This window comes from Cibotium barometz, chromosome 61 (genome assembly GCF_041138505.1).
Source record: "Cibotium barometz isolate CiBa-2024 chromosome 61, ASM4113850v1, whole genome shotgun sequence".
NCBI lineage: Eukaryota > Viridiplantae > Streptophyta > Polypodiopsida > Cyatheales > Cibotiaceae > Cibotium > Cibotium barometz.
The window spans coordinates 30,942,216-30,968,915 of NC_141106.1; the positions used below are offsets into that span (position 1 = coordinate 30,942,216).

The 26,700-nt window shown below is 46.4% G+C and overlaps 1 protein-coding gene across 2 annotated transcripts in view; it reads right to left on the bottom strand.

Moving 5' to 3' along the window:
* The window catches only part of LOC147604747 (serine/threonine protein phosphatase 2A 57 kDa regulatory subunit B' beta isoform-like), a 26,718-nt gene extending 32 nt beyond the window's left edge, over positions 1-26,686 (bottom strand). The window contains exons 1-2 of one of the 2 annotated variants that reach the window (XM_086794490.1): positions 25,073-26,686; positions 1-963 (exon numbers count right to left, since the gene is read on the bottom strand). The exon at positions 1-963 is cut by the window's left edge and continues 32 nt beyond it. In XM_086794490.1, the coding sequence (XP_086650616.1) occupies positions 652-963; positions 25,073-26,251 (1,491 nt within the window). In that variant the 5' untranslated portion in view covers positions 26,252-26,686 and the 3' untranslated portion in view covers positions 1-651. Of the gene's footprint in view, positions 964-25,039 lie in introns of both variants that reach the window. The other variant, XM_086794489.1, reaches the window with a different exon arrangement.
* Positions 26,687-26,700: the final 14 nt, after the last annotated feature.

Below are 26,700 nucleotides of genomic sequence, written 5' to 3' on the forward strand. Positions count from 1 at the left end.
AATAAGCAAGAGAGTTCTAAATCCCATGTACAAAATTGAGCTTTATTTAAGCTCATCGAAGCTTTTAGTGCATGTAAAAATAGCATAAAGAAGACCTGCAAGTTTTATAAACCCAATTGCACCATCACACTCGCACAGATGGCTACCACCAGCTTGCCTTTCTTTGCAAAAAACCCAGCGACTGCTACCATGCCTAGGCAGGCTAACTAGTGAACTCTTTAAGAAAGAGGTAACAAAAAAGCTAATAAAATCAAAATATAGCATTCAAATCTAAGACAAGCCATTGTTTATCCTAAGAGAAAAATGACTTCCACACATCACCTTCACTTTTGAGGTTATGGTTCCCATACCCATTGGATCCAAGCAGCAACACATCCCAAGCATTGCAAAACATCAAGGGTTAACTTGGAACAAGGTCCTGAGAGCAGATGCTGCAAACCCCCAAGGCCAAACCAAACTCTTTCTTGGAAACCACGTAGCCCTCCTTTCTAGGCAGATTTTGGATAAGTATCTTGATCATCTGCCCCCTTTGTCTAGAACAGAGGATGAACCTTCCTTGCAAAGGAAAGCTGTCATGAGATGCATGACAATACCTCTTCAATGCAAAGCAATGTGTACATGCAATCTGGTAGGTGTCTAGCCAAGACTGCTTCACTTGACAATGCCGTGGAATGAGGCCGCCACTTCCAGCCGCTGCCAGATCAGCTTTCGCTTCTCCTGCAGCGCACCTGCCTTGGCTTCTTCTTCTTCAAACCTGCGCTTACACTCTTGGAAAAGCTCTTGGTCCATCTCCAAAAACATCTTTCTTGCATTCAAACTCAGGCCATGGACAGCCAGATTCCAATGACTTCTGATGTTCTTTTCTAGTGCAGGAAAGGTAATGGGTAAGATGACTGCTCGGTATTGTGTGACAAGGTTGACAATGTGATCATTGTTCCATAGAAACAAAGCACGCTCTGCTACCTGTAAAGAAGAAACGAAACAAAGAAAAAAATAAGAGCAAGCTTGACAGAAAATATCACAGTTGAATATCACAGACCCTTTACAGCACCAATCCTTAATTTTCTTAAAACTTCACCTGCACACACCTCATAACTGTAGCATGTTCTTCCCGACATGACCCATGAGTCATTGTCACCATGGGCTGTATGAGCGGCCACACATGAGCTGCAAGATGTGCCAGTCAGTGGGCGGGTGGAGAAGCAAGGGAGTGGCAGCAAGGCACGAAAGGGGGACTCATCGGCAACATATATCACAATATTGGAGAGATTGCACAAAAGGTCAATTCATAGCTAGAAAATAGAAGGTGACTTCACAGCTATTATTAGGACTAGTCACAGCTAGTGTTAGGACCAGTCCTTGATGCAAGCACTTCGAACACAAGCATCAACATGACTGCAAGGTTTGTCATGAGACAAAGGGTGGGTGTGCTTTAATTTAGAAAGAGATGATTTACAGAGTTGCCAGGACTTTTGTACACACATTTCAAAAACGTTTCGTAAGTTTCAAACCTTAACGAAATGTTTCATGAAAGTTTTGTACAGACAGGGAGGTAAAACATTGTGTAACCTTGGGTAAAAATGTGCCCTTTTCATCCCCGAGAATAGATAGGAGATGTCAAAATAAACCTTACACATCAATCATGCTTCATCGTTGCAAGATACATCAATCAACATTCAAGTTCAAACACAACTTACCTCATTTTCAATCCCAAAGAAAAGAAAAATGAGTTACGGAAGCAACAATTGACAAACCTCATAGTCTTGAGCATGCAAAAAACAGTCTTCGCGCTTCCTCATTTGCACCCAATCTTCTCTATTTGCATTTCTTTTCAATGCAACTGCAGTAGGATTGGCCATCTTAATGCATCTCCTGCGAGACCCCTCATTTTAATTGCTTTCCAAGAGTAGAGGGCATCATGCTCACATCTACCCTTTGATGGACTCTAGGAACTCATTATGAAATTGTGTAAAACTCAATTCATTTACAATTGCCATTCCGCTAAGGAAAAAAGCTACCACATTAAACTTCCTCTTTGATTCCTTAGTTCAAAATCAAACTTTGCAATATCTCAGCCCAACGAGTCTGCCTGCCACACCGTCTGGTTGATTGCAAATCCATTTGAAACTTTCATAATTAGTCAGGATTTCAAAATTGGCACCATATAAATAATGACACTACTTCTTCAATGCATGAATTACAGCATAAAGCTCCTACCCATATGCTGAATAATTCTGTTGAGAGTGATCAAACTTCTTGCATTCAAAACCAACTGGTCTTCCTTTTTGAAATTCCCCCAAACGGGGTTCAGCACAATCTTGTCACACTTAAACTATTAATATGAGTAAACAAGATGACATATGGCACAGCATATAGCAAATTAAGACAACTGAAAAATGGTCACGCTTGCACTGGGGCAGAATGGGCCTACTCCCACCCCCCCTCCCCGCCCTCCTCTTAATAATATGGTTTTCTTAGGGAGTATGCTGCACGGCACCTTGTGCCAAATTTCCAATAGAAGAGAAAATTCAAAACAAGGACTTCAAGATGGGAACCACAGCAATCGATCCATTACTCATGAGACCGTGGCCATATCATCAAAAGAGTATATCATCACTTCCAGCAATTCAGGTGTTTGCTTAGAGATGAAGAATTTCTCGCTTGAGAGCCAAGAGGGAACAGGACCAAAAAAGGACTCAAATGTTTGAAGATTTCATCAAAGATGGAACCGTCGAAGCCGAAGGAGTTGAAGTTACCAACGCCCATCTTCGAGCCAAAGGAGTCACCATTACAGAAGCATCTAGAGGCAAAGAAGCCTTCAACAACCGGCAAAGTGGACTTCAAGCCGAGAGAGAAAGGCATCAAGTTCAATGCTTTTTATGGAAAGCGGAACACTCAAAAAGCTATATCTTTTGTCAAGCAATTTGATGCTGCTTTTGGATGAGAGGACTTCTCCGAAAAGTCCAAGCTCCGTATGGATCGCATGCATTTGAAGAATGTCGCATTGAATTGGTGGCTAAAGGTGGTACAAGAAGGGACTAAGCCAAAGACATGAACCAATTTCATGTTCAACAAGAAGTTTCTACCTGCAAACTTTGAAGCAGATGTACAAAAAGAATGGGATGAGGTAAAGCAAAAGGTCAGTGAAAATGTGGCAACTTACCTTAACAACTTTCCAGCCGTTTCATTAAAGTTTACTTCTTATACTCCCATTCCACCACTAATGGAAATCTGTAAGTTTGTGAATGTATTGCAACCTGAGCTTATGCAAGCAGTGTAGAGTTGGTCCAAAGTGCTTGGAGGAAGCACAAGACAAAGCTCTACAAGCCGAGGCCTTGCACATGCCTTGGATGGTGAGCAAGACGAAGAATGACAACCGAGATCCATCTCAAAAGAAGAGGTTTAAAGCAAGATCCCAATCAAAGAACGAGCCACAAGAGAAGAAGGATAGGAGTGGGGACAAACCTCCACCCTTTCGAAAGAGGTTATCCCACAAGCAACTTGAAAAATATGTCAAGGAAGCAAAGTGTTTCCAATGTGGGAAGAAGGGACACATGGCTGCAAATGTCCTGACAAGCCAAAGCAAGAAACCAAGCCGCCTCAAACCAATGCATTACCAAAGGAACTTCAACGCCAAGATGATACACCACCAAAGAGAAGGCAACTTTTCAAGACTTGGGAGCAAAGTGGCCAACCAACCCTGTGCTTAATCATTTTGATAGTGGTGTTTGTCAGAATGAGCAGCGGAGATGATGACCGAATCTGGGAACACGAGCAAACGCAATGCAGAAAACAACAACACGAGAAAGAGAGATAGAGGCATGTAACTCTGCTCTATATACACAAAGAAGATCCCGAAGTGACACAATAATGGCAAGGGGCTGTGGGGCCATTTTATATGGCCCCAAGCATGCAGTCGGCCTGCATCAGGGACAGCCGACTGGACACCAAAGGAGCCCACGACCTGCACACACCAGTCGGCCAGCATAAAAGGTCCACGACCTGTCCAGACTAGTCGGCCAACTCCATAATGTGAACACAAGCGTACTGATGCAGTTGGCCAGCAACTACAACTGGGTCCTCCTTCCATCACAGGGCAGCCTCCATGCCAAGAAAAATAAGAAAAAAATGGGGAAAAAATACAGGGAGTGAGGAAAAATAAGAAAACACCTACAAGGGCGGGCACACCCACAACAAAGGCCCTGGTGTGAACATAAAGACAGGAGATGACTTCTAACACCCCCTCTCAGCTCCTAGCTGTGAAACCAACCACACGGAGCTGGGGTGCCGCCGAGCAAATCCTAAGATAGCGACTTCGTGAAGAGGTCCACCGTACTGTCCTCCGCCGAACAGAACTCTAGCAAGATATCATCAACAACGATCTGTTCATGAACAAAGTGCCTCTGGATGACCAATGGGTTCCTCCAGTGGAAGCCCAATCCTGCATTGCAACCTCTGCATCCTCACCACCTCACAAGCAGCATCACAAGCAGCTCGATACTCTACCTCTGTCAACGACAAGGCAAAAGATGACTGCCTCTTACTGCTCCATAAAACTGCTCCTGGGCCTGAAGTAGATCTCCTCATGTCCGGATCTCCTCCCCAAACTGAGTCTCTCCAACCGTGGAGTCGGACTCCATCAATCAATCTCCCTCCTATGTAAAAGAGTCCATGATCCTTCACATGCCGCAGAAACCACAAGATACGCAATCCTGCCTCCCAAAGAGTCATCTGCAACCATGAGCTCAACTGCCTCATCAAAAAGCTCCCGTCTAATCTGGTGTCCATCAACCAAATCAATGAACCATTTTGCTTCCGAGTCAAAGAGGCATCACATTGCTCACAAGGATCAACACCTATTACGGTGCAAAGCCAAACCCTGGAAACCTGCTGAAGACCACGCAAGGCCTTCTGAAACCTGTCAACCACCCCCTCTGAATCCGAAACCACAAAGCTTGGAGTATGCACCTCTCCTTTTGCAAGTAATCAACTACCACCTGCCTAGCTTTCCGAGAGGTCCCCGTGGAAAGAACATCCTTATCTACAGGAGTTTTTTTGTCCCAAATACTGCGAGACATCAGAGCATAAGTTACCTGTTCAGTTTCCTTTGACTGACGAACACAAGAACCAACAACATCAGTACTGGAAAGTTCCTACCAACTGCTGCCATCAATTGGCAAGCTATCCACCATCTGGTCCCGAAAAGCCTGCACCTGCAACGTATCCACACTTAAGTGGCCATTACCAGACTGCCACTTATCACAAACCTGAGGACCTGGGGGAGAGCGTGCTGAAAGCTTGTAAACTCCATTCTCCACTCCGCCTTCCCAAACCACCTGGCATGTTGCTTTGTCCCAGAGAGCAACAAAATGCTCATCAAACTCCACCCGTAGCCAGTCTTGCAAACCTGATGCACTGACAACAGATGAAAACCAAGTGACGGAACATACAACACCTGGGAGGAATGCTTCCCCCCTCTGCCATCAGGAACTATCTCCAACCTGCCCTCACTGTGAACTGGAATAGTGGATGTATCCCGAGTAAGAATGTGACCAAAATACCTGCAGAGATCCTGTAAATCTGAACGGGAAGGAGTCATGTGCCTGGACGCACCACTGTCTAGAATCCACTCCCGAGTATCCGTTGCGGAGAATCCTCCAACCTCCTCCCTGCCTGAAGAAAATCAAACATCGGTGTCCGTCACCTCCAGGTGCACAAAAGCCGGAGTCTTCATGATTGCTGCTGAGGAATCTTCACCCTTCTCGGCCTTCCGCTTGGGACACTGCCTCCAATAGTGGCCTTTCTCGCCACAATCATTACAAGTCCTCTCTGCCTTTAGTTTCTCGCGGTCAGCGAGACTGACTTCTTCTCAGAAGACTTCTCCGATAAAGCCTTCCCTTTGCCCGTGTTACGGCCTTTCGACCGTTGGCCAGTTAAGGCCTCCGAACCTCCACCCTGAGGAGGATTCGTGAATCATTCCTCCTGGTCCAAGACCATGGGCACAAGCTCCTCCCACGTGATGATGCTGAGCCTGCCACTGGTAATCAAAGACGAGTAAAATGCTGAGTACTGAGAGGGCAAATGCGATAGCAACATTATGGCCATGTCCTCTGACGATATCTCCTTCCCAACCTGAAGAACTTCCTGCTGAAGAGCCTGCAGCTTGTTAATATGCTCCCGCATCGTCAACAACTTTGCAGGGCTCATAACCTGCATCTGTACTTCCAAGGAAATCCTCTTCATGGGCGATACCCTGTTGTAAAGAGAAGCCAAATGCTGCCATATACCTCTGGCCAGCGTCATATGCTTTACATGATTGATTACCTGCGGTGCGCACTTGAGGAAGATAAACGAACGGACCATGGCATTGACACGATCCCACATCAGTGCCTGTGCCCTCCGGTCCTTTCCGATCGACAGTAACTCCCCTTCCTCTACTTCCGACCGTGGAACCCCAACAACGATGAAATCAACGAGGTCGTAAGACTCCAGAACAGATTCCATCATAACCTTCCATATGCCGTAGTTGTTCCCATCCAACCGAAGGTCCACCGGGAACGTGGGGAGTGTAGGGATCTTCACATGCCTCTCGGCCATTTCTAACAGATTTGCCATTGCGAGGATGTACTCTAAAAAAGGTGATGACCAAATCTGGGAACACGAGCAAACGCAATGCAGAAAACAAGAGCACAAGAGAGAGAGAGATAGAGGCGTGTAACTCTGCTCTATACACACAAAGAAGATCCCGAAGTGATACAATAATGGCAAGGGGCTGTGGGGCCATTTTATATGGCCCCAAGCATGCAGTCAGCCTGCATCAGGGACAGCCGACTGGGCACCAAAGGAGCCCACGACCTACACACAGCAGTCGACCAGCATTAAAGGTCCACGACCTGTCCAGACCAGTCGGCCAGCTCCATAATGTGAACACAAGCGTACTGATGTAGTCGGCCAGCAACTAGGTCCTCTTGCCATCACAAGATAGCCTCCCATGCCAAGAAAAATAGGAAAAAAATGGAAAAAACATACGGTGAGTGAGGAAAAATGAGAAAACATCTACAAGGGCAGGCACACCCACAACAAAGGCCCTGGTGTCAACATAAAGACAGGAGATGACTTCTAACAGTGTTACCACCACTATATCCATCCCCGAATGATTGAAGCTATGAACCTCCCTCCAGATAGGTTCGGAGCTCCTATTTCAAGTGCCGCTTTCAAGGGTATGTCAGCGAGAGTGACCCCTATCTTGGGGAAGCTTCGTTTACAGATTGGGGATTATGTGAACCATGAGAACTTTGTTGTTGGTAAAATTGGACATTGTGATGTAATTTTGGGTATGCCTTGGCATAAGAAGATAGATCCGGCCATTGATTGGGTTAGAAACAAGATTAGATTTCCTTTTAAAGACAAGAATGTAACTTTTGATGTAGGAGTTGAGGGCAATTCTATTCCACTCATCGGTCATGTACATGTTCCTAGAGCAATAAAGCAATCTATTTCTTCGTACTTGGTATATGTCATCGATCCAAAGGAATCTAAGAGTGATGAATCACTCTCAGATTCCTTTCGGAGTGATGAATCACTCCCAACTCTTGATCTTAAAAGGAAAGATTTCTTAAGGAAATATGAAGATTGTTTTGCATATACTCTACCAAGAGAGTTACCTCCGGAGAGACTGGAAGATCACCAAATTGACATCATGCCAAGAAGTTCACCTCCTAACCGAAGGTAATGCTTCCAAGTAGAAAGAGCATGAATAACCGCAAGAAGCTCCTTCTCATATACTTGTAGATTCCTTTCTACTGGTGACAAAGTTCTACTCTCATAAGCAATAACATGTCCATCCTACATAAGAACAGCTCCAATGCTATTCCCACATGCATCACACTGTACCACAAAAGGCTTATGTAGATCTGGTAGAATCAAAACTGGACGAGTGGTTAGCTTTTTCTTAAGCTTGTTGTAAGCTTCCACTTCCTTCTCTGTCCATCGAAATTTTACATCCTTTTTGGTCAGGTGATATAAAGGTGAAGCAATTTCCGCAAAGAATCAGATAAACCTCCTGTAATATGAACAAAGTCCTAACAAACTTCGCACATCATGTATAGTCTGCAAATCCGGCCAATTCTTTATCGCTTCAATTTTCGCTGGATCCATCCTGACACCATCCTTAGACCCTATGTGCCCAAGAGAGTGAATCTCCTCCATGAAAAATTCACTCTTCTTTCCATTGACAACCAATCTATGCTTTCTGAGTTCCTCAAACACTTTGGTCAAATGCTCCCGATGCTCCTTCTCTGAATGAGAAAACATAATCATATCATCAAAGAAGGTGCCCACAAAAGCACGGTGGGCTCGAAAAATTCGATCCATCATCCTGTTGAAAGTCGCTGGAGCATTCGTAAGACCAAAAGACATGTCCAAAAACTCAAAGTCCAAAAATTGTCCTGAAAGCTGTCTTGTGCACATCGTCTGGCCTGACGCGAATTTGATGGTATCCACTCTTCAAATCAATGTAACTGAAGTAAGCTGCTCCCTGTAGCCGATCCAAAATATCATCAATTCGTGGTATAGGGAATCTGTTCTTGATGGTAATCTTATTCAGTGCCCTATAATCAATGCACATCCGCCAAGAACCATCTTTCTTTTGTACCAAAAGCACTAGTGAACAATAGGACGAAGAGCTCAGCTAAATCAACCCTTTGTCCAACAGATCACGCACTTGGCTCATAATCTCTTCTTGTTGGGCTGCACTCACCCTATAGGGTGGCTTATTCGGTGGTGAACTTCCAAGAATCAAATCAATCCCATGATCCTCAAACCTAGCAGGCGGCAACTCCACTGGCAAAGCCTTTGAAAAACAATATTGAAAACTTTTGAGAAAATCCATCCTTTCTTTGTCCAACTCAGACAGGTTGGAATCTGTGGTATCCTGATTCTCTTTAACAAACACTAAGTAAACAGAAAGATGTTTCTTTATTAAACGAGAAATGGCCGAGACCGATACAACAGGAATAGATTCTCCTTTAAGCTTTACATCAAGAGTGTGTTCCTTATTCTTGTGAGAGAGAGAATTTTTCCTATTGAAAGTATCTACCACCGCTTTAACTTTATGGCACCAAGACATACCCAACAAAACATCACAACTGTCACCAATTGGCCGACCATTTGGTCCATCTCCAAATTTGTGTCTCGTTCACTTGAGGCCAGGCCTGTGTCTCAAGTGAAGGGGCCAGTATTTTTACATAACATGGATGGGAGCCAGACTGGTGCCACCCGTGTGTTAGCAGGACGGTGTCGTATGGACGGGAGCCAGACTAGTGCCACCCGTGTATAACCTGGACTGTGTTCTATCCATGGGATTGTCACGCCATGGAAGAGCCAGTATTTGTGCCGTGTCTTGCCTATGGGATTGTCACTCCATAGAGAGGCTCGTGCCTAGATCTGTGTCTTACCTATGGGACTGTCACTCCATAGGAAGACCAGGATTTATGTTTTCAGTCGTGCCATTATTGTGCCCGACAGATGTTTTGTACTTGTTCCATGAACGGGAGATATGTCCATGATACTATTTGCACATGCATTCATGTTTTGCATGTTTGGAACTGTTTTCACATGACTTATATTCTTGTGTTTGACTGTTTGACGTGCCACTTACTGAGCGGAGACGCCTGCCAGCCAGTCGTGAAGTTTGCTCTGTCTTCTGACGAGTTTTGTTGCGTGTGAACAGGTGGTAAGTGTATTGCACTTATTTGTTTTATAGCTTTCTTTCTAACCTTTATTTTTATAAGGTTGTAAGTTCACATTCATTAAAGAGTGGGCACCCTCCCAAATATTTAATGATGTCCTTGGTAGGGTGGGCACCCACGTTTTAATCATGAAGGGTAAAAGGTTTATGTGTGGGGGTGGGTGCATGGCCACCTAACCACACCCACCTTGGAATTGGTCGCCTCCATGCAAACTAGAGAGGCCGGCCAGCTGTGGTCGTGTGCTCTCTCTCCAACACCTACATATGCATGACCACCTCATCGGCTGGGATACACGATTGAGCAAGCGATCATCTCCTCTCCGCTTGCCCTCAGGTTGCTGCACGCTGGTGGGCTGCTCTCTCTACACAGGAGGTTGCGCCTCTTCTTCTGAAGGCGGCTGCGCTTCCTTTCCATAGGCGGCCACAGCAGGCGGTTGCGCGCTCTCTAGCAAGCGGCTATGCCCCCCTCACGCGGCTGTCCGCTCTCTCCAGCAGGCTGCGCTTCTCTCCGCGAGCGGCTGCTCTCTCTCCACAAGCAACTGCCCACTGTGCAGGCGACTGCGCCACCCCACATGCCAGGCTACTTCTGCACTCCCAAGCGGCTGCGCCACCTCACAGGCGGCTGCAGCCAGGCGTCTTCTACCCTTGCAGGCGGCTGCGCCTCCCTCAGGCGGCTACTGGTGGCTATGCCTCCTTCCCATAGGTGGCTGTGCTCCCTTGCACGTGGCTGCGCCGCCGCCGCCGCCGCCGCCTCCTCCTCGACAAGCAGCTCCCCCTATTTCAACAGGTGGCTGCGCTCCTCTCCACAGACGGCTGTTCTCTCTCTACACAGGCGGCTGCCCTCTTCCACAAGCGGCTGCACTCAAACCTCCAGGCGGCTGCATACTCTTCCCTCTTGCCAGTAGGCTGCTGCGCCCTGGTGTCCATCTCTAGTAGCCGCACCTAGATGCATTGGGTATTTGTCTTCCACTAGCGGGCTACAAGTAAGTGGATTGAGATTTAAGTTTAGGACTTTGATATAAATCTGATAAAGGTTACCCTCTGTTGCTAACACCCGTTCGGTGCCGGGTAGTCCAAGCTTTTGGAGAACCACAGTCCATGAGTGCCAAGATCGGGAAAGCGATGCGTTAGTACGGGAGCGCCTGTTTGTGCGTGGTCCTGGAACACCAGTGGGACGCTCTCCGCGGATTCCAGTGAAGGCACAGGACCGTAGAGACTTGACTTCTCAAGTGGGCTGCTCTCCTTCGAACGTCTACTTCGAGTCTCTTGTTTGGTAACTGTATTCATCTCAATTGTACATGGACATCATCTGGTTCATTGAACCCATGGAGCAGTGTATTTGTTAAATACTCCCAATAATATATCATATATTGAGGGGGGAAGGGGGGGGGGGTCGGCCCGTTCCGGCCCCAGTGCTGGTGTCCATTGATCAACATTTCATTTCATTTCAATTTTCAGTTGTTATTAAGTTGTCCATTCAAATTGTGATATTTAAGTTGTGCTATTACGCGTGTGGGTGTCCAACGGAGTCTATTCCCACTTGACGGGATCGGTTTCATTGGTATCAGAGCACGGTTATTTCCCTCTTCTTAGTGGGGAAACGAACCTGTGTATTGGACACCCCGCTTCTAGCACACTTAACACAATGGACAGCCAAGGCAACCCTTTGGAAGTGCCTAATTCGAGGGGCCCATCAAGTGCCTCGCGTGGTTCTGATGCTTTACAAGGAAGGCACAAGCCCCTTGAAAGGGTAAATGATAGTGATTCAAGGGGACAACTGTCTCGCGGAAAGACAGTCATGGAAGAGGAAGAGCCTAATGCAATGAGGGCTGAATTGGAGCATTGAAGCAAGAAGAAGAGCCTGATGCAAAGTGCCATTGAAGCAAGGAAAGCCGATGCAATGGTAGACGTGACTTTTGAGTCCATGGCACGGGAAGTAGGCAAGAAGCCAAGGTAGTTGGCACTTTCCTATCTCCTCCACAAAGGTGACATCAAAGAGGGGGAAGATGGAGAGCTGAAATTCAGAAATCCACCTCACTTGAAGCATGGAGATCCCGCATCTCAAAGGTTGAGGTCATTTATGCAAGAGGAGGAGGTGACAGTCACCTCTCGTCATGCATTTTCTCCACAAGGCACAAAGGCTGACACGTATATGTATGCTAGTGCTCATGGAGGACATGATGGTCACATGCATTCAAGACACGTATCCCACGGAAGGGGTGATAGGTCTGCCACTAGAAGAGCTTTGCCTACTGAGTTGTCTCATGGAGAGACATTGCCTTATGTAGGAAGGTCACATACATCTGATTCTCAAGTTCGTGGAGCACATGCCACCGTGCTTCATGAATCTTCCATGATGGCCCATGGAGCCCAGGCAGATAGGGCTGCCCCGTTGGATAAAGGGAAAAGAAAAAGAGAGGACCATGAGCCTCATGCCAGAAAGCTCAAGGAATTTAAAGCAGGTGACCAGTCCGTTAAGTTTGATGTTTTTCATGGAGAGCATGATGAGAGCATGATGCTTCCAAAGTGTTAGCATTTGTGGCATAGTTTGACATTGCTTTTAGCGATGAGGACATCACTGAGAAGTCTAAAGTACGCCATGCTAGCATGTTCTTGAAGGGGACCGCTGCTCATTGGTGGATCAATGAAAAGATCACCAAAGACCCCATTTGCACCTGGAAAGAGTTTAAGGACAGATTTTATGCTCAGTTCTTGCCACCAAATGCAGAGCAAACTCTCACCCAAAAGTGGGATAGACTTGAGCAAAGAGATAATGAAAGTGTGCAACAGTATGTCAACAAGTTCTCGAAAGTGTTGCTTGAGGTAACTCCTTTTATGCAAATCACTGAGGATGAAAGAAAGAGGAAGTTTCGCTCCGGATTGCAACCAGCTTATCGTTCGGGCATTGAATTGCACCCGAAACATACTTTGCAACAACCTCTTCTCTTGCTACGGAGCAATTGGTGCTCAAAATTAAGCATCAAGGCGGTTCAAAGGGGAAAGACAAGGCTGTTCCAAATCTGCAAAAAGGTGGACAGCCACCTAAAAAGAACTTCCGGGAGACCCACAAGGGAGGTAAAGCTGAAAATACCTCATCTAAAGATCACGCCCCAAAGAAGAACAAATTTGGCTTGACCCCCGAGCAAAGGGAGCAATATGCCAAGGAGGGAAAACGTTTTTCTTGTGGCAGCAAAGAGCACATGTTTCGACAATGCCCTGACCGCAAACCAAAGCAAGAGGACAAACAAACCAAGGCTAATGTGCATGCAGTTCCCAATGTGCACAGAAACACAAAACATGATGCAAAAGAGCGGATGGTATGCAAAGCATGGGGTCAAATCAAGGATCAACCCGCCTTATTCATGTTTGATGATTGTGCAACCGACAACTTCATCTCTATACAAACGGCAGCTGCCTTGGGTATTGAGATTGAGAACATGAGACCTCAGATTGAAGCAGAAGCTGCCTTTGTTGGTAACGAGGTGCAGGTTACCCCACTGATAGGGAAGTTGCGCATACATATCCAAGGCTACCTTGATAATGAGCATTTCTTAGTTGCACCACTAAATGGATGTGATGAATTGCTGGGCAAGCCATGGCACTCTGAGGGCTCAAGAGTTACATTGTCACATGGGCGAGAAGATCTATGGATGTGTGGAGCCTCATAGGCTTGAGCCCCGCAAAGAGTCCAAGACCAACATGATTTCTTTTATGCATAGAGGCCGCATGCATTTCATCAATGCCGACAAAGAAGGGGACTCCATCCCACTTGTATCTCACATCCAGATTAATAAAGCAATGAAAAAGAGTCTTTCTGCGTACTTGGTTTTTGTTCGTGATAGCATTGTACCAAGTTATCAAAATGTGGATGCTATGACTTACGATAGGCTCAATTTTCTTCATGCATTCAACGATTGTTTTGCTGATGCATTGCCAAGTGAATTACCTCCCCAAGGGCCCGAGGATCATCGCATAGATCTTGTGCCAGGTAGTTCTCCACCTAACAAACCCGCATACCGTGTGAGTGCCGCACAACAAGAAGAGATCATGAAGCAGGTAAATGAGCTTTTAGAGAAAGGTTTGGTTCAGCCTAGTTCCTCACCTTATTGCTCTCCATTGCTTCTTGTTCAAAAGAAAGACGGGTCATTCCACATGCGTCTTTTGGAGGGCTTTATTTGATAACATGCGCACTTAACTTGAGTTTTCATCACCTTATCATCCTCAAACGGATGGCCGAAGTGAAGTTGCAAATTCAGCCGAGTTTGAAGTGTTATGTGGCAGATCAAAAGACTGCATGGGAGAAGTATCTTCCACTTGTTGAGTTTGCCTACAACAATACGATCCATGCCTCCACGGGAAAGGCCCCGTTTGAGATTATTTATGGCAGAGTGGTATTGCCACCCATCCTTCGTACAAAGGATGAGATTTTTGCAGCTAATGAATATGTCCGTGACTTTGTAGCCTTTGCTCAAGTACGGAAAGCCATTGCAAGGTCACAAGATAAGCATAAAATGGCTGCTGACAAGCATAGAGGGACATGCAAGTCAAAGAAGGTGATTGGGTTTTGCTGAAATTTGAGAAGGCCACGCTTCCGAAGAGGCCAGGACGAGAAGGATCATATCCTAAGCTTTCTCCTCGCTATTATGGACCCTTCAAGGTGATTCAAAAGATCAATGAAGTGTCATACAGGCTTGCTTTACCTAGCATTGGAAGATTCACAATGCATTTCATGTGAGTCTTTTCCGAAAATATGGGGGGCCAAATCCTGACGAGTCTGTCAACAGAAGATCCGCCAGAGATTGATGAGCTTGAGGAGATCCTCCAGCCAGAACAGATTCTTTCACAAGGAGCGAAAGCTACCTGCAGGAAAGCTTTCTAGAAGATACCTTGTGAAGTTCAAAAATTATTCGCCCATTGATGCAAAGTAGGTAAATGAGGATTATTTTATTGACTACCCGCAGTTGTTGCAGGCATATCTTGAGGCTTTTCAGTTGAGGACAACTCTTTAGAAGCCCGGGGGCATGTCACCAATTGGCCGACCATTTGGTCCATCTCCAGATTTGTGTCTCGTTCACTTGAGGCCAGGCCTGTGTCTCATGTGAAGGGGCCAGTATCTTTGCATAACATGGACGGGAGCCAAACTGGTGCCACCCGTGTGTTAGCAGAACGGTGTCGTATGGACGGGAGCCAGACTAGTGCCACCCGTGTATGACCTGGACTGTGTTCTATCCATGGGATTGTCACGCCATGGAAGAGCCAGTATTTGTGCCGTGTCTTGCCTATGGGATTATCACTCCATAGGGAGGCTCGTGCCTGGGTCTGTGTCTTACCTATGAGACTGTCACTCCATAGGAAGACCACGATTTATGTTTTCAGTCGTGCCATTATCGACAGATGTTTTGTACTTGTTCCATGAACGGGAGATGTGTCCATGATACTATTTGCACATCCATTCATGTTTTGCATGTTTGGAACTGTTTTCGCATGACTTGTATTCTTGCGTTTGCCTGTTTGACGTGCCACTTACTAAGCGGGGACGCCTGCCAGTGAGTCGTGAAGTTTGCTCTGTCTTCTAACAAGTTTTGTTGCGTGTGAACAGGTGGTAAGTGTATTGCACTTATTTGTTTTATAGCTTTCTTTCTAACCTTTATTTTTATAAGGTTGTAAGTTCACATTCATTAAAGAGTGGGCACCCTCCCAAATATTTAATGATGTCCTTGGTAGGGTGGGCACCCACGTTTTAATCATGAAGGATAAAAGGTTTATGTGTGGGGGTGGGTGCATGGCCACCTACCCACACCCCACCTTGGAACTAGCCGCCTCCATGCAAACTAGAGGGGCCGGCCAGTTGTGGTCGTGTGCTCTCCCTCCAACTCTTCTTCTGCAGGCGGCTGCGCTTCCTTTCCAACAGGCGGCTGTGCCTCCCTGAGGCAGCTGCACGCTCTCTCCAGCAGGCTGCGCTTCTCTCCACAGGCGCCTGCTCTCTCTCCAGAGGCAACTGCCCACTCTGCAGCAGGCGGCTGCAGAGCCAGGCTACTTCTACACTCCCAGGCGGCTGCAGCCAGGCGTCTTCTACCCTTGCAGGCGGCTACTGGTGACTGCGCCCCCTTCCCATAGGCGGTTGTGCTCCCTTGCAGGTGGCTGCGCCTCCTCCTCCTCCTCCTCCTCCTCGACAGGCGGCTGCGCCCTATTTCAGCAGGTGGCTACGCTCCTCTCCACAGACGCATGTTCTCTCTCTACATAGGCGGCTGCCCTCTTCCACAAGCGGCTGCACTCAAACCTCCAGGCGGCTGCATACTCTTCCCTCTTTCTAGTAGGCTGCTGCGCCCTGGTGTCCATCTCTAGTAGCCGCACCTAGATGCATCGGGTATTTGTCTTCCACTAGCGGGCTACAAGTAAGTGGATTGAGATTTAAGTAAAGGACTTTGATATAAATCTGATAAAGGTTACCCTCTGCTGCTAACACCCGTTCGGTGCCGGGTAGTCCAAGCTTTTGGAGAACCACGGTCCATGAGTGCCAAGATGGGGAGAGCCAAGCGTTAGTACGGGAGCGCTTGTTTGTGCGTGGTCTTGGAACACCAGTGGGGGCGCTCTCCGCGGATTCCAGTGAAGGCACAGGACCGTAGAGACTTGACTTCTCAAGTGGGCTGCTCTCCTTCGAACGTCTACTTCGAGTCTCTTGTTTGGTAACTGTATTCATCTCAGTTGTACATGGACATCATCTGGTTCATTGAACCCATGGAGCATTGTATTTGTTAAATACTCCCAATAATATATCATATATTGAGGGGGGAGGGGGGGTCGGCCCGTTCCGGCCCCAGTGCTGGTGTCCATTGATCAACATTTCATTTCATTTCAATTTTCAGTTGTTATTAAGTTGTCCATTCAAATTGTGATATTTGAGTTGTGCTATTACGCGTGTTGGTGTCCAACGGAGTCTATTCCCACTTGACGGGATCGGTTTCATAACCCTCCAACGGCATAATGTAGAAATCATCCTCTCTGTCCATGTAAGTCTACACACTAAGATGCAGTTTCCCAATGATCGGTGTAACCTCAACCGAATGTCCAGGACAAGCCAAAGTAGCCTCATGCAACACACCCATCTCCTCTGGTTTGATGCCCAACTTTGCTGCAAGCTCGGGGATGATGAAGTTTGCACGTGTCACCAGCCTGGACATTTCCCAATATGAAAGGGCTCTAGTGGACTCCAGGATGTCTAAATATTTGGAAAGTACAAGCTTTGGGAATGGGGGATTACCCTAGAGTACAAAGGACCACACTCCTAAAATTTAGGAGAGTTGCTATTTTTGGCCCAACTCCGATGGAAATTCTCTTCGCGTCATTACATCTGGAATTGAGCAGATACCAAGAGTTGGCAAACTGCCTATGACAGAATGTCTACTAGTTGGGATATTTTTAGAGGTAAAGATTATGGGAGAACCCATCTCTTAGATTGGGACATGTGGCAAGAAAGTGGATCAAAGTGAGACAAGTGGCCTCACACTTGTCACTCCAGCTATTGTGTGGCTCTCCACTTGTCATTGTAGCCTTCTCTTGCCATTTTAGCTCATACGAGGCCCAAGTCTATAAATTGGAGCCCTCTCTCTTCATTAATGAAGGCTCTCTTACTGCACACTAGCCTCTACCACCGTTACAGGCTGCCCTAATGATGGCTACTCTCTTTCTCTCCCTCTTGAAGGCTGCCCATGAAGAATACCAGCTGTTGGGGACTGTTTTGGAGGCTTCCATCGCGAAGAAGTACTGAAGGCAATCATTTATTATGATTTCTAGCCATTATACTTGTTGTACCAACCCTTGTACCTGCTGTACCAGCCACTATACTGGCTGTATCGATCCTTGTACTTGTTGTACCTACTGTACCAACCATTCTACCAGCTGTACCAACTTTTGTACTTGCTGTACCAACCATTGTACCTATTGTACCAACATTTATACTTGCTGTATCAGCCACTGTACCAGCTGAATGGAGAGTTGTACTTACTGTACCAACTCTATTGCATGAAGACCCGTGGTTTTTGGGGAAGAATCAGTACCCACACGGAGGTATATGGATTATATTGTTGGTTCAGCATTTCTACAGACTGTGTTCCGGCTCGGTTGCCTCGTGTTGGGCTATGTTATGGCATTTGTATATGGATAATCCGGCATCTCCCGTGGGGAGAGTAAGGCCCTCAAAGCTTGTACATGATATTATTCTCCTTGGGTAATAAAATACTCCAAGGAAGGGGGGGGGGGGGGGGAGAGGTTTGGGGGTTGTTGGCCCATTCCAGCCTCTATGCGGTGTCACATGTGCAAGCTCCATTTTTAGCATTTGTGGATGTTTTGTCCAGCTTTTATGTTTCATGCAAAGTGATGATAGATATGTGTTAAGGTTGTGGCCATGTTTAAATGTTTTAATATGCATTGATGGTATCAACAAGTGTGTCAAAGGCCCTAGTCTCCCGGGCACCGCCGCGAGTTACAGCACAAGCCCCAGGATCGAAAAAGATCAAAACCTCCTGATCTCGAAGTCTTCCCCATGCTCTACACAACTTTGAAGATGCATCCCCTTGCTTCAACCCTATCAAGTCAGGTACTAGTCCAGCAGAGGGTTTTTGTTTTTTTGCTTTAGGTTCTTCCTGTGAATCATCTGCGTTTTTAAGTGCTCTCTTCGGACACCTATAGTACCGATGTCCCTTTTCTCTACAAGAGAAAAAAAGTTCTTTCTTTTCTTCATTTGTTCTTTGAGGTAAGGGCTGAAATTTCCTCTTCTTGGATTGCCCCTTCTCTCGTGGTTCAGTGTCTTTGTTGTCCTTAGACTCCTGTGCCTCTTTAAATGCTTTCCTTGAGAAGAGACGTTGATCCTTGAATCCTCACATCTGACCAGTAAGCATGGCATATCCAGTCTGAGCATTTTCTATCATCTGAGTCATATTGATGACCTTTGTTTTAATGCAATAGTCACGAAGCTCCTTGGGTGACCCACAACAATATGTCTCTACTTGCTCAACCAGTGACACGGGCCTACAAAGGATGTGACCGGTAGCAGAGCATCCCAAAATTTCTTGTTATATTCTTCCAAAATACTACAATCTCTGGAATCTAATCGACGCCAAGCCATCATAACATCCGCCTCAAAAGTCGGTGTCAACCAAAAAGAAGAGAAGATTTGTTTGAACTCCACCCAAGTGCTAGGTGCTATACCCCGATGAAGAAGTGTCGACCACCATGCCTCTGTGAAGTTACCACCAGAAAATGCCGCATCAAACTGTTGAATGAAGGTGAGTGTAACGCGCGGAAGCTTTGGGTAGTCTTCTTTCAGCCCTAAACACTCTTGAAGGCCTCCTGATGCAAAAACGCACCATGATGCAAAAACGCAGGTAGAGAGAGAGTAGAGAGAGAGAGTGAGAAGTGCTGGAATTTCAGTATATACTATGTACAAAAAAGGTACATCTCTTTGCAGCACTTGGCTGCCCTCTTGAAAAGGTGATAAACCCTAATTCTGGCCCCCTATGGGACCCTCCTACTGACTCACACCCCTAGTGGGTGGAATGAGTAAACAAGGAGCAAAGGGGGCTATTTATAGCCCCTTGGAGTACAAGGGAAACTGGCCGACTGCTGGTCGGCCAGTTCATGATTCATTAATTCCAATAAATGCAGCCGACTGTGGTATCTTGGATGCGCCTGCTGCCAGCCCATTCTGTCCTGCAGCCGACAGCCCCTTGGGTACTGCTGATGTCATCCTCCATGCAGCCGACAGCCTTCTGATCCCTGCTTGGCTCCAAGTTCTGCTCCATGTCCATCTTCTGCTGGTTCATAGTCTTTTTCTGCTTGCCTCTTCTGGATCTAGCCCTAGAAATGTCCATGGCATCTGTGATGCACATGACATCCCCCTCTGCTAAACTTGATGACGGGAATCCAACCTGCTCTTGGATGACTGTCATCATCCCAATCCTGTTCCGAAGTCCCTCTGTCATCATCCATCCCTGGCAAACCTTTTTCTCTGAAAATCCAATCTGTTCTCCAAACCACTCTGTCTTTGATGAAGATCTATGCATCTGGTCTTCCTCTAGTCCACAATCCATTCCTGCCCTGGCTCTGAACACCGTCTTGGTCTTCGTTCCTGGAACTGAGTCTGGCACTCTCACATCACCCTTGGAGGATCAACCTCCCTTGGGACCGTTCCCTAAGAACCCATCTGGCTCACGGAACTGACATCCCCATCTGGCACTGTGGAACACCACCAACAAACCTCCTGGGAGTTCTTCCCGATCTGTGTTCCTGCCTTGGGCTTCGAATCCGTGTACTTTCCTGTACCTTGGACCTGTACACCATCATCTGGGACTGAATCAGTGTTTAGCTTTGCTGAGCCTGATGCTCTGATACCAATGTAACGCGCGGAAGCTTTGGGTAGTCTTCTTTCAGCCCTAAACACTCTTGAAGGCCTCCTGATGCAAAAACGCACCATGATGCAAAAACGCAGGTAGAGAGAGAGTAGAGAGAGAGAGTGAGAAGTGCTGGAATTTCAGTATATACTATGTACAAAAAAGGTACATCTCTTTGCAGCACTTGGCTGCCCTCTTGAAAAGGTGATAAACCCTAATTCTGGCCCCCTATGGGACCCTCCTACTGACTCACACCCCTAGTGGGTGGAATGAGTAAACAAGGAGCAAAGGGGGCTATTTATAGCCCCTTGGAGTACAAGGGAAACTGGCCGACTGCTGGTCGGCCAGTTCATGATTCATTAATTCCAATAAATGCAGCCGACTGTGGTATCTTGGATGCGCCTGCTGCCAGCCCATTCTGTCCTGCAGCCGACAGCCCCTTGGGTACTGCTGATGTCATCCTCCATGCAGCCGACAGCCTTCTGATCCCTGCTTGGCTCCAAGTTCTGCTCCATGTCCATCTTCTGCTGGTTCATAGTCTTTTTCTGCTTGCCTCTTCTGGATCTAGCCCTAGAAATGTCCATGGCATCTGTGATGCACATGACATCCCCCTCTGCTAAACTTGATGACGGGAATCCAACCTGCTCTTGGATGACTGTCATCATCCCAATCCTGTTCCGAAGTCCCTCTGTCATCATCCATCCCTGGCAAACCTTTTTCTCTGAAAATCCAATCTGTTCTCCAAACCACTCTGTCTTTGATGAAGATCTATGCATCTGGTCTTCCTCTAGTCCACAATCCATTCCTGCCCTGGCTCTGAACACCGTCTTTTCGGGTGAAAAAGCAAAGCGCCTCTTTATGGCTGAACTGCACTTATAGCGCTGGACAGCACTTACAGGCGGGCAGTGCTAATCTTGGGCCTGGAAAAACAGCTACAAGGAGTCTGCACTGCTGGTCATATCATGCTTTTTGGAAGCACTGCAGGTGGGCTATGCTACAGAAGCTACAAGCGCAAGTGAATAGCTCCTTAGGCATGCTTTTTGGAGATTAAAGGGCTGGCTGCTGTGCTGTGCTACAGAACAGAGACACAGGCCTCCTTTCTCTCTCTCTCTCTCTTTAGCTCCTGGAGGACAAGTTGGCTGCTGTGTGGCTGAATATTCAGGCACCTACAGGATCTTCTTCTTCTTTCTCCTTTGCTTTTGGCAAGAAGCTGATTGTCAGCTGAACTGTTGTTCATACAAACAGTGCTGGACATAGAAGCGTGGACTGTAGGAGGGAGTACAAGGCTGGGCAGCAAATTCAACTATGTGCTTGAGTTTCCGGCTGCAAGTACAGGTCACTTGAATGTGTTCCTTGGCATGGGAGTGATGCAAGCTCGCATGGGTGCATGCTCATGGAGCAGATTGTTTTCTTCCTGCTGGAAAGGAACAGAGGGACCTACAATTATGGGCATGTCTATGTTTCCAGATGTTTCGTGAGGGAACATGTAACTAGATGTATGCCGTTGTTGGCACTGTTGTTGAATGATGCTGTGAATGGTTTTGTATGGAAACAGGACAAAGGTTTCAAAGGGAAACATGTCTGCCCTGGCTCTGAACACCGTCTTGGTCTTCGTTCCAAGTGGCAGCACAGCAACGGATTTAAGTCTCGTAAACGAGCAAGTCGGTAGGTAGAGAAGATGAGGTCGAAGAAAGGTATGTGTATTTCCATCATATAGACTGCTTGATAAAGCTTTGGTTGCAATCCATTTACAAACTTTCGCATTTCCATCAATGGCGGAATAGGAGTATATGAGGTAAACTTCAATGAGACGGCTAAGAAGTTATTAAGATATGTTGCCCCGCTTTTTGCTTTACCTCGTCCCATTCCTTCTGCACATCTGCTTCAAAGGTAGCAGGAAGGAACTTCTTGTTAAACATGGTTTTGAAATCAGTCCATGATGTAGGTTCAGTCCCTTCTTGGACCACCTTTAGCCACCAATTCAAGGCGGCATCTTTCAAGTGCATACGAATTGTGCGGAGTTTGGACTTTTCGGAGAAGTCCTCTCCTCCAAAGAAGGCGTCAAACTGTTTGATGAAGGATAGATCTTTCTGAGTGTCCTGCTTTCCATAAAAGGTATCAAACTTTACGCTTTTCTCTCCTTGCTTGAAGTCTACTTTGCCGGTTGAAGGCTCCTTTGCCTTCTTCTCTTTTGCTTGGCTGGAAAAGGTTGCATCTGATAAAGCAAGTCTAGGGGTAACTTCTGTCTGTCCTCCATAAGTGATGGATTGGGTGGCTCTCAGTTCTTCTCTAAAGGAAACCCCTATACCTCGTAAGTATGCTTTAGCGGCTTCCACACCTTCAGCTTCGTAGTCTTTGATAAAGTCTTCAAACATCTGGGCTCTTCTGTAGTCTTGTTCCTTCTTGGCTCTCCAAGCTAGGAACTCTTCATCTTGAAGATACCTTTTGAACTTTTGAAATTCCCGGTATTCGGCTGATGTCATGACTGCGGTCTCATGAGAGAGAGACTGGCGGCCTTGGATCTCTTCTGGATGTCTTGGGTTGTCTTCAAAGTTATTCCCTTCTTGAGGTGCAGGCGGCGCTATGCTGCTATTGGTGTTGGCAGCCACCACAGGCATAAGCAGGACGACTGTAGTTGGCTCAAGAATGGTGCGGCCAGAGGGTGCAGGCGGACTGGAGAGTGCTAGTGTTGGCTGATGCTGCAGGCGGCGCTGTAGGGCTGAAGGCGGCGCACAGCAACCAGCAGGCAGAGATAGCGGCGGAACAGAGGGCTAAAGGGGGGCGCACTGATGGCTGATTAGCACTCCTGAGGTGGAGAGGTTGGATGGCGTGAGGAAGATGGTGAAATTGAAAACTCTTCACAAGTTCTCCTTAAAGAATCCTCCACAAATCTTCTATGATCCACCAAGAGGGTGTATGGTATTTTAAATACTTGAGTTGATGCCTCCTTTTATCCATGCTTTGCTTTTGCCCAGCTCCCATGCTTTTACTTTGCCTCCTTGCTTTTGCTTTAATAATAGTCAAAGTTCTTGATATATGCTTTTACAACTTCAGGGCCTTGCTTTTTGGCCCTAGAGAGTTGCTTTTTGAAAAAGCGGCTTATAGCTTTTTGACTCAGTTCGACGTGCTCTTTCTAATGGTGCCCTCAGCTTTTTGGTCAACTAAGTTTGACTTTTCCTTTTTCTTGCTTCTTGACTCAAACGAGTGCTTTTTCCAATTTCAACTTTAGGAACCTTGTTTCCATGTGTCCATCATCATGTCCAAGTGTCCGGGCATGAGTTCTATCATGTGAAAAGAGCATGGAGGACCAAATAGTTACACTATCATTCATGCATTGAAGATTTGGAAGCACTATCTCATGGGTGTTGGAGTTTGTCATCAAGACGGATCGTCAAAGTCTTAGGTATTTCATGTCTCAACCTAAGATATCCGAAAAGCATATAAGATGGGTTAGTTATTTGGCCCAATTTCATTTCCAAATTATGAATACCCATGGTAAAGACAACAAGGTAGTAGATGCATTATCTCGAAGACCCATGAGACATGCAGTTTCTATTGTGTACCATATGGATTTCACTACGATGAAAGACCTTTATGCTTCGGATGAGGATTTCAAAGACATTTGGAATAGATTGTAGAATGGAGATTTGGTGATCTCCTACGTCATCAAAGAGGGTGTTCTTATGATGCAAACCCGTTTATGTGTAACAAAGGATTTGAGACCAAAAGTAATGGAAGAGTGCCATGCTCCTCTCCCTATGGGCATAGAGGCATCTTGACTAAAATCAAGCTTTTGAGAACTATTTTTATTGGTCTAGCATCAGAAAGGACATTGAGCAATACGTTCCAGAATGTTTGGTTTGTCAGAAGGTCAAGTTTGATCAACAACAACCTGCAAGATTATTACAACCCTTGCCGATTCCCAATGCTCCATGGGACATAGCCACAGGCAACGGCCGTTTCAGTCCCTAGAAACACGTTTCAACTTTCTCCGTCTCAAGACCCCATCTATTTCCATGGCCGTTTCTCATTTTCCAAGTCATAGTATCATAGGAAACGGCCGTTTCCACCCCTAAAAACTCAAAACTTCCCTGACGTCTCTTCTGGCTTTCTTATTTCTCTTGCCTACAACAGGCTGAGGACATAATCCTTCCAAACAACAATCGCGCACCTAAAACACAAGATCTCCCCAACCTCAAGGAAACCTTGAGGTAAATGGTGGGCATTTTTTTCCACCCATCACTCACTTGGCTAAAACCACCAGCTGAAATGATCTATCCACAAACTCAGGTAGCTGTTCAGCTCAATCAGACCTTTGACAGACACTATGTTTCACAGGTCCCGTCATGAGTCCTCTCTGCAGTTCATTGACTTTGACTGTCCAATTTGCTCACCAAGTGCCTGACCACAATGAGGGCCAAGGTGCTCAGCAGAAAGAGATTTACAACACAAAACGATTCCCCTGATGCAGTAACTCTTTCTTCTTAAGCTTCTGCACATGAAAGTCAACCCACTCCCAAGCCTCTTTTCTTATTGCTTGTACTCACAAACGGCCCTCCTCCTGCTTTATTCAGAATGTAAACAGGGGACACTTTCCATTCTCAATAACTTTTTGCATGCGGAGGCTACTTTGAACCTTAGACCCATTGCTTCCCCCACCTGTCCAACTCTCAATGCGAGATGAACAGCACATATAGACCATCCACTTGAAGGGATTTTCATGGCCTGCTGCAAAAGCCACCACATAGAAAACTGCCTGCCCCATAAAACTGCACAACAAATCAAAGCCTTGAAGGCAAAGTAGTACGTCACACTTATGTTACTCAAATCGGGTAGGCATCATATCACAGACCAATGGCAAGATAAATTATTTTGTGACTACACATGCTGGAGCAAGGCCTACCTGGAAATGTGAGCTGTTCACACAACGACCCACCTGCCGGAAAAGGGGAACCATGCACCGCTGGAATTCAGCAGGCTGCATTGCTTCCAAAACTTCTTCAAGTTCTCCTAAAAACAAGACCTCCTTGTGACTGTTTGTAAGCGGCCAATACTTGAGCAAGCCTCTGATTACTGTGTCTGCCAGCTTCAAGTCTTTCTCAATAAACTGGGTTATGCAATAAGAGAGTTGTCTGTGATACATGGACACACATTTGGCTTTGTGAAGCGGCATCAAAGCACGCACAAGAAAGAGCTTATGTTCTTCCTTAAGAGGAAGGGCAAATCCATTAATGATACTACCCAGAAACTCCAACAGCTCTGCAATCCCATTATGCCTCTCCGTCTCAAAAATAAAACAGTAAAAAATGTTGTTTATGGCTTTCCGGATAAAAGGGCGGTGCACCATGAACTTCCCATAGATGCGGTGCAGTATTGTTTTGAGATATTCCCTTTCTCTAGAATCCTCTGAATCAAGAAGGTCAATAAGCTTGAGCACAAAGGAATGGTCAATGTACCGTTTTGCTATCTTTGCATCCATCTCTGCTGACATTATAAAACGGAGAAAAAACTCATACACAACCTGCAAATGAGACCATGCCGGCTCCATGGAGGGTTCTTCCTCCTCCATGTCGAAGCTCTCCAAATAGGCATTCTCATGCATGGAAGGTGGTAATGTGCGGAACAAATTGGCCGCTACCATCTTTGTGACCTCTTCCATGACCAGCTCCGAGAGTTTAACATTGCCTGCACTGATGAAGTCAACGAGCTCAAGCAGGGTCTGCCTCTTGATATCTTTCTCCTTCACATTCTTGGTAGGGTCACCAAAATCAAAGACAGTGGAACAGAGGTTGAGCTTAGTGATGAAGAGGCTGGGCCTTTCAGAGCTGGGCACATCTCTGAACAGGGGAAGGGGCTCCCTGATAGTGTTGAAGACACCAATGCCAATGGGAACCGGAGCAGTCTTAATCGTCACCATGCGCCCGGCCACATCAGGTGGGCGTGAGTGCACTGCCAATTGGTGGGTGGTAAGAAGAACCCCTTTGGTGTTAGTAGAATTATCGCTGCTTCCATTGCTGTTGTTGGTGTTAAAGGCATCAGGCATGGCCCCACCTTCGTTGCCATCCCGTTTGGAGGCTTTGTTTCTGGGGAATCTATTCAAAATTTGCTTGATCATACCTGGATTTGTTCTGGGCGTTCAGCTTTTGGATTTCAAAGGGTGCAGCAGAGTCATGTAAACATATTTGTAAGGCCTTTCTGCTACTTTCTGCGGTCAAGTGGTGCAGCAAGTGGCGCCAGCGGCCGCGAAATCGTGTACGACCAGCCCCTTTTCAGCATCTAGCAGAGCTGATACAAATCGCCCACTTGGGAAAAACATCTGGAACAGATCGCCCACATGAAGAAAGCTCAATGGCACAGATGAGAGATCAGATGCAAAGGAAAAACGGCAAACAGGGAAGGAAGGGGGGCTGCATAAAGAATGTGCATTAGCTAGAGATCGGGGGCTTTAGAGCAGCAAAATATGGTACTGCAGTCCCTCGTCTTCACCCTCTGTCACGGAGGATCCCGCAAAGCTCATAAAGAAACTTTATGTTATCCTCCAGAACTTTATGCTATCCTAAACTC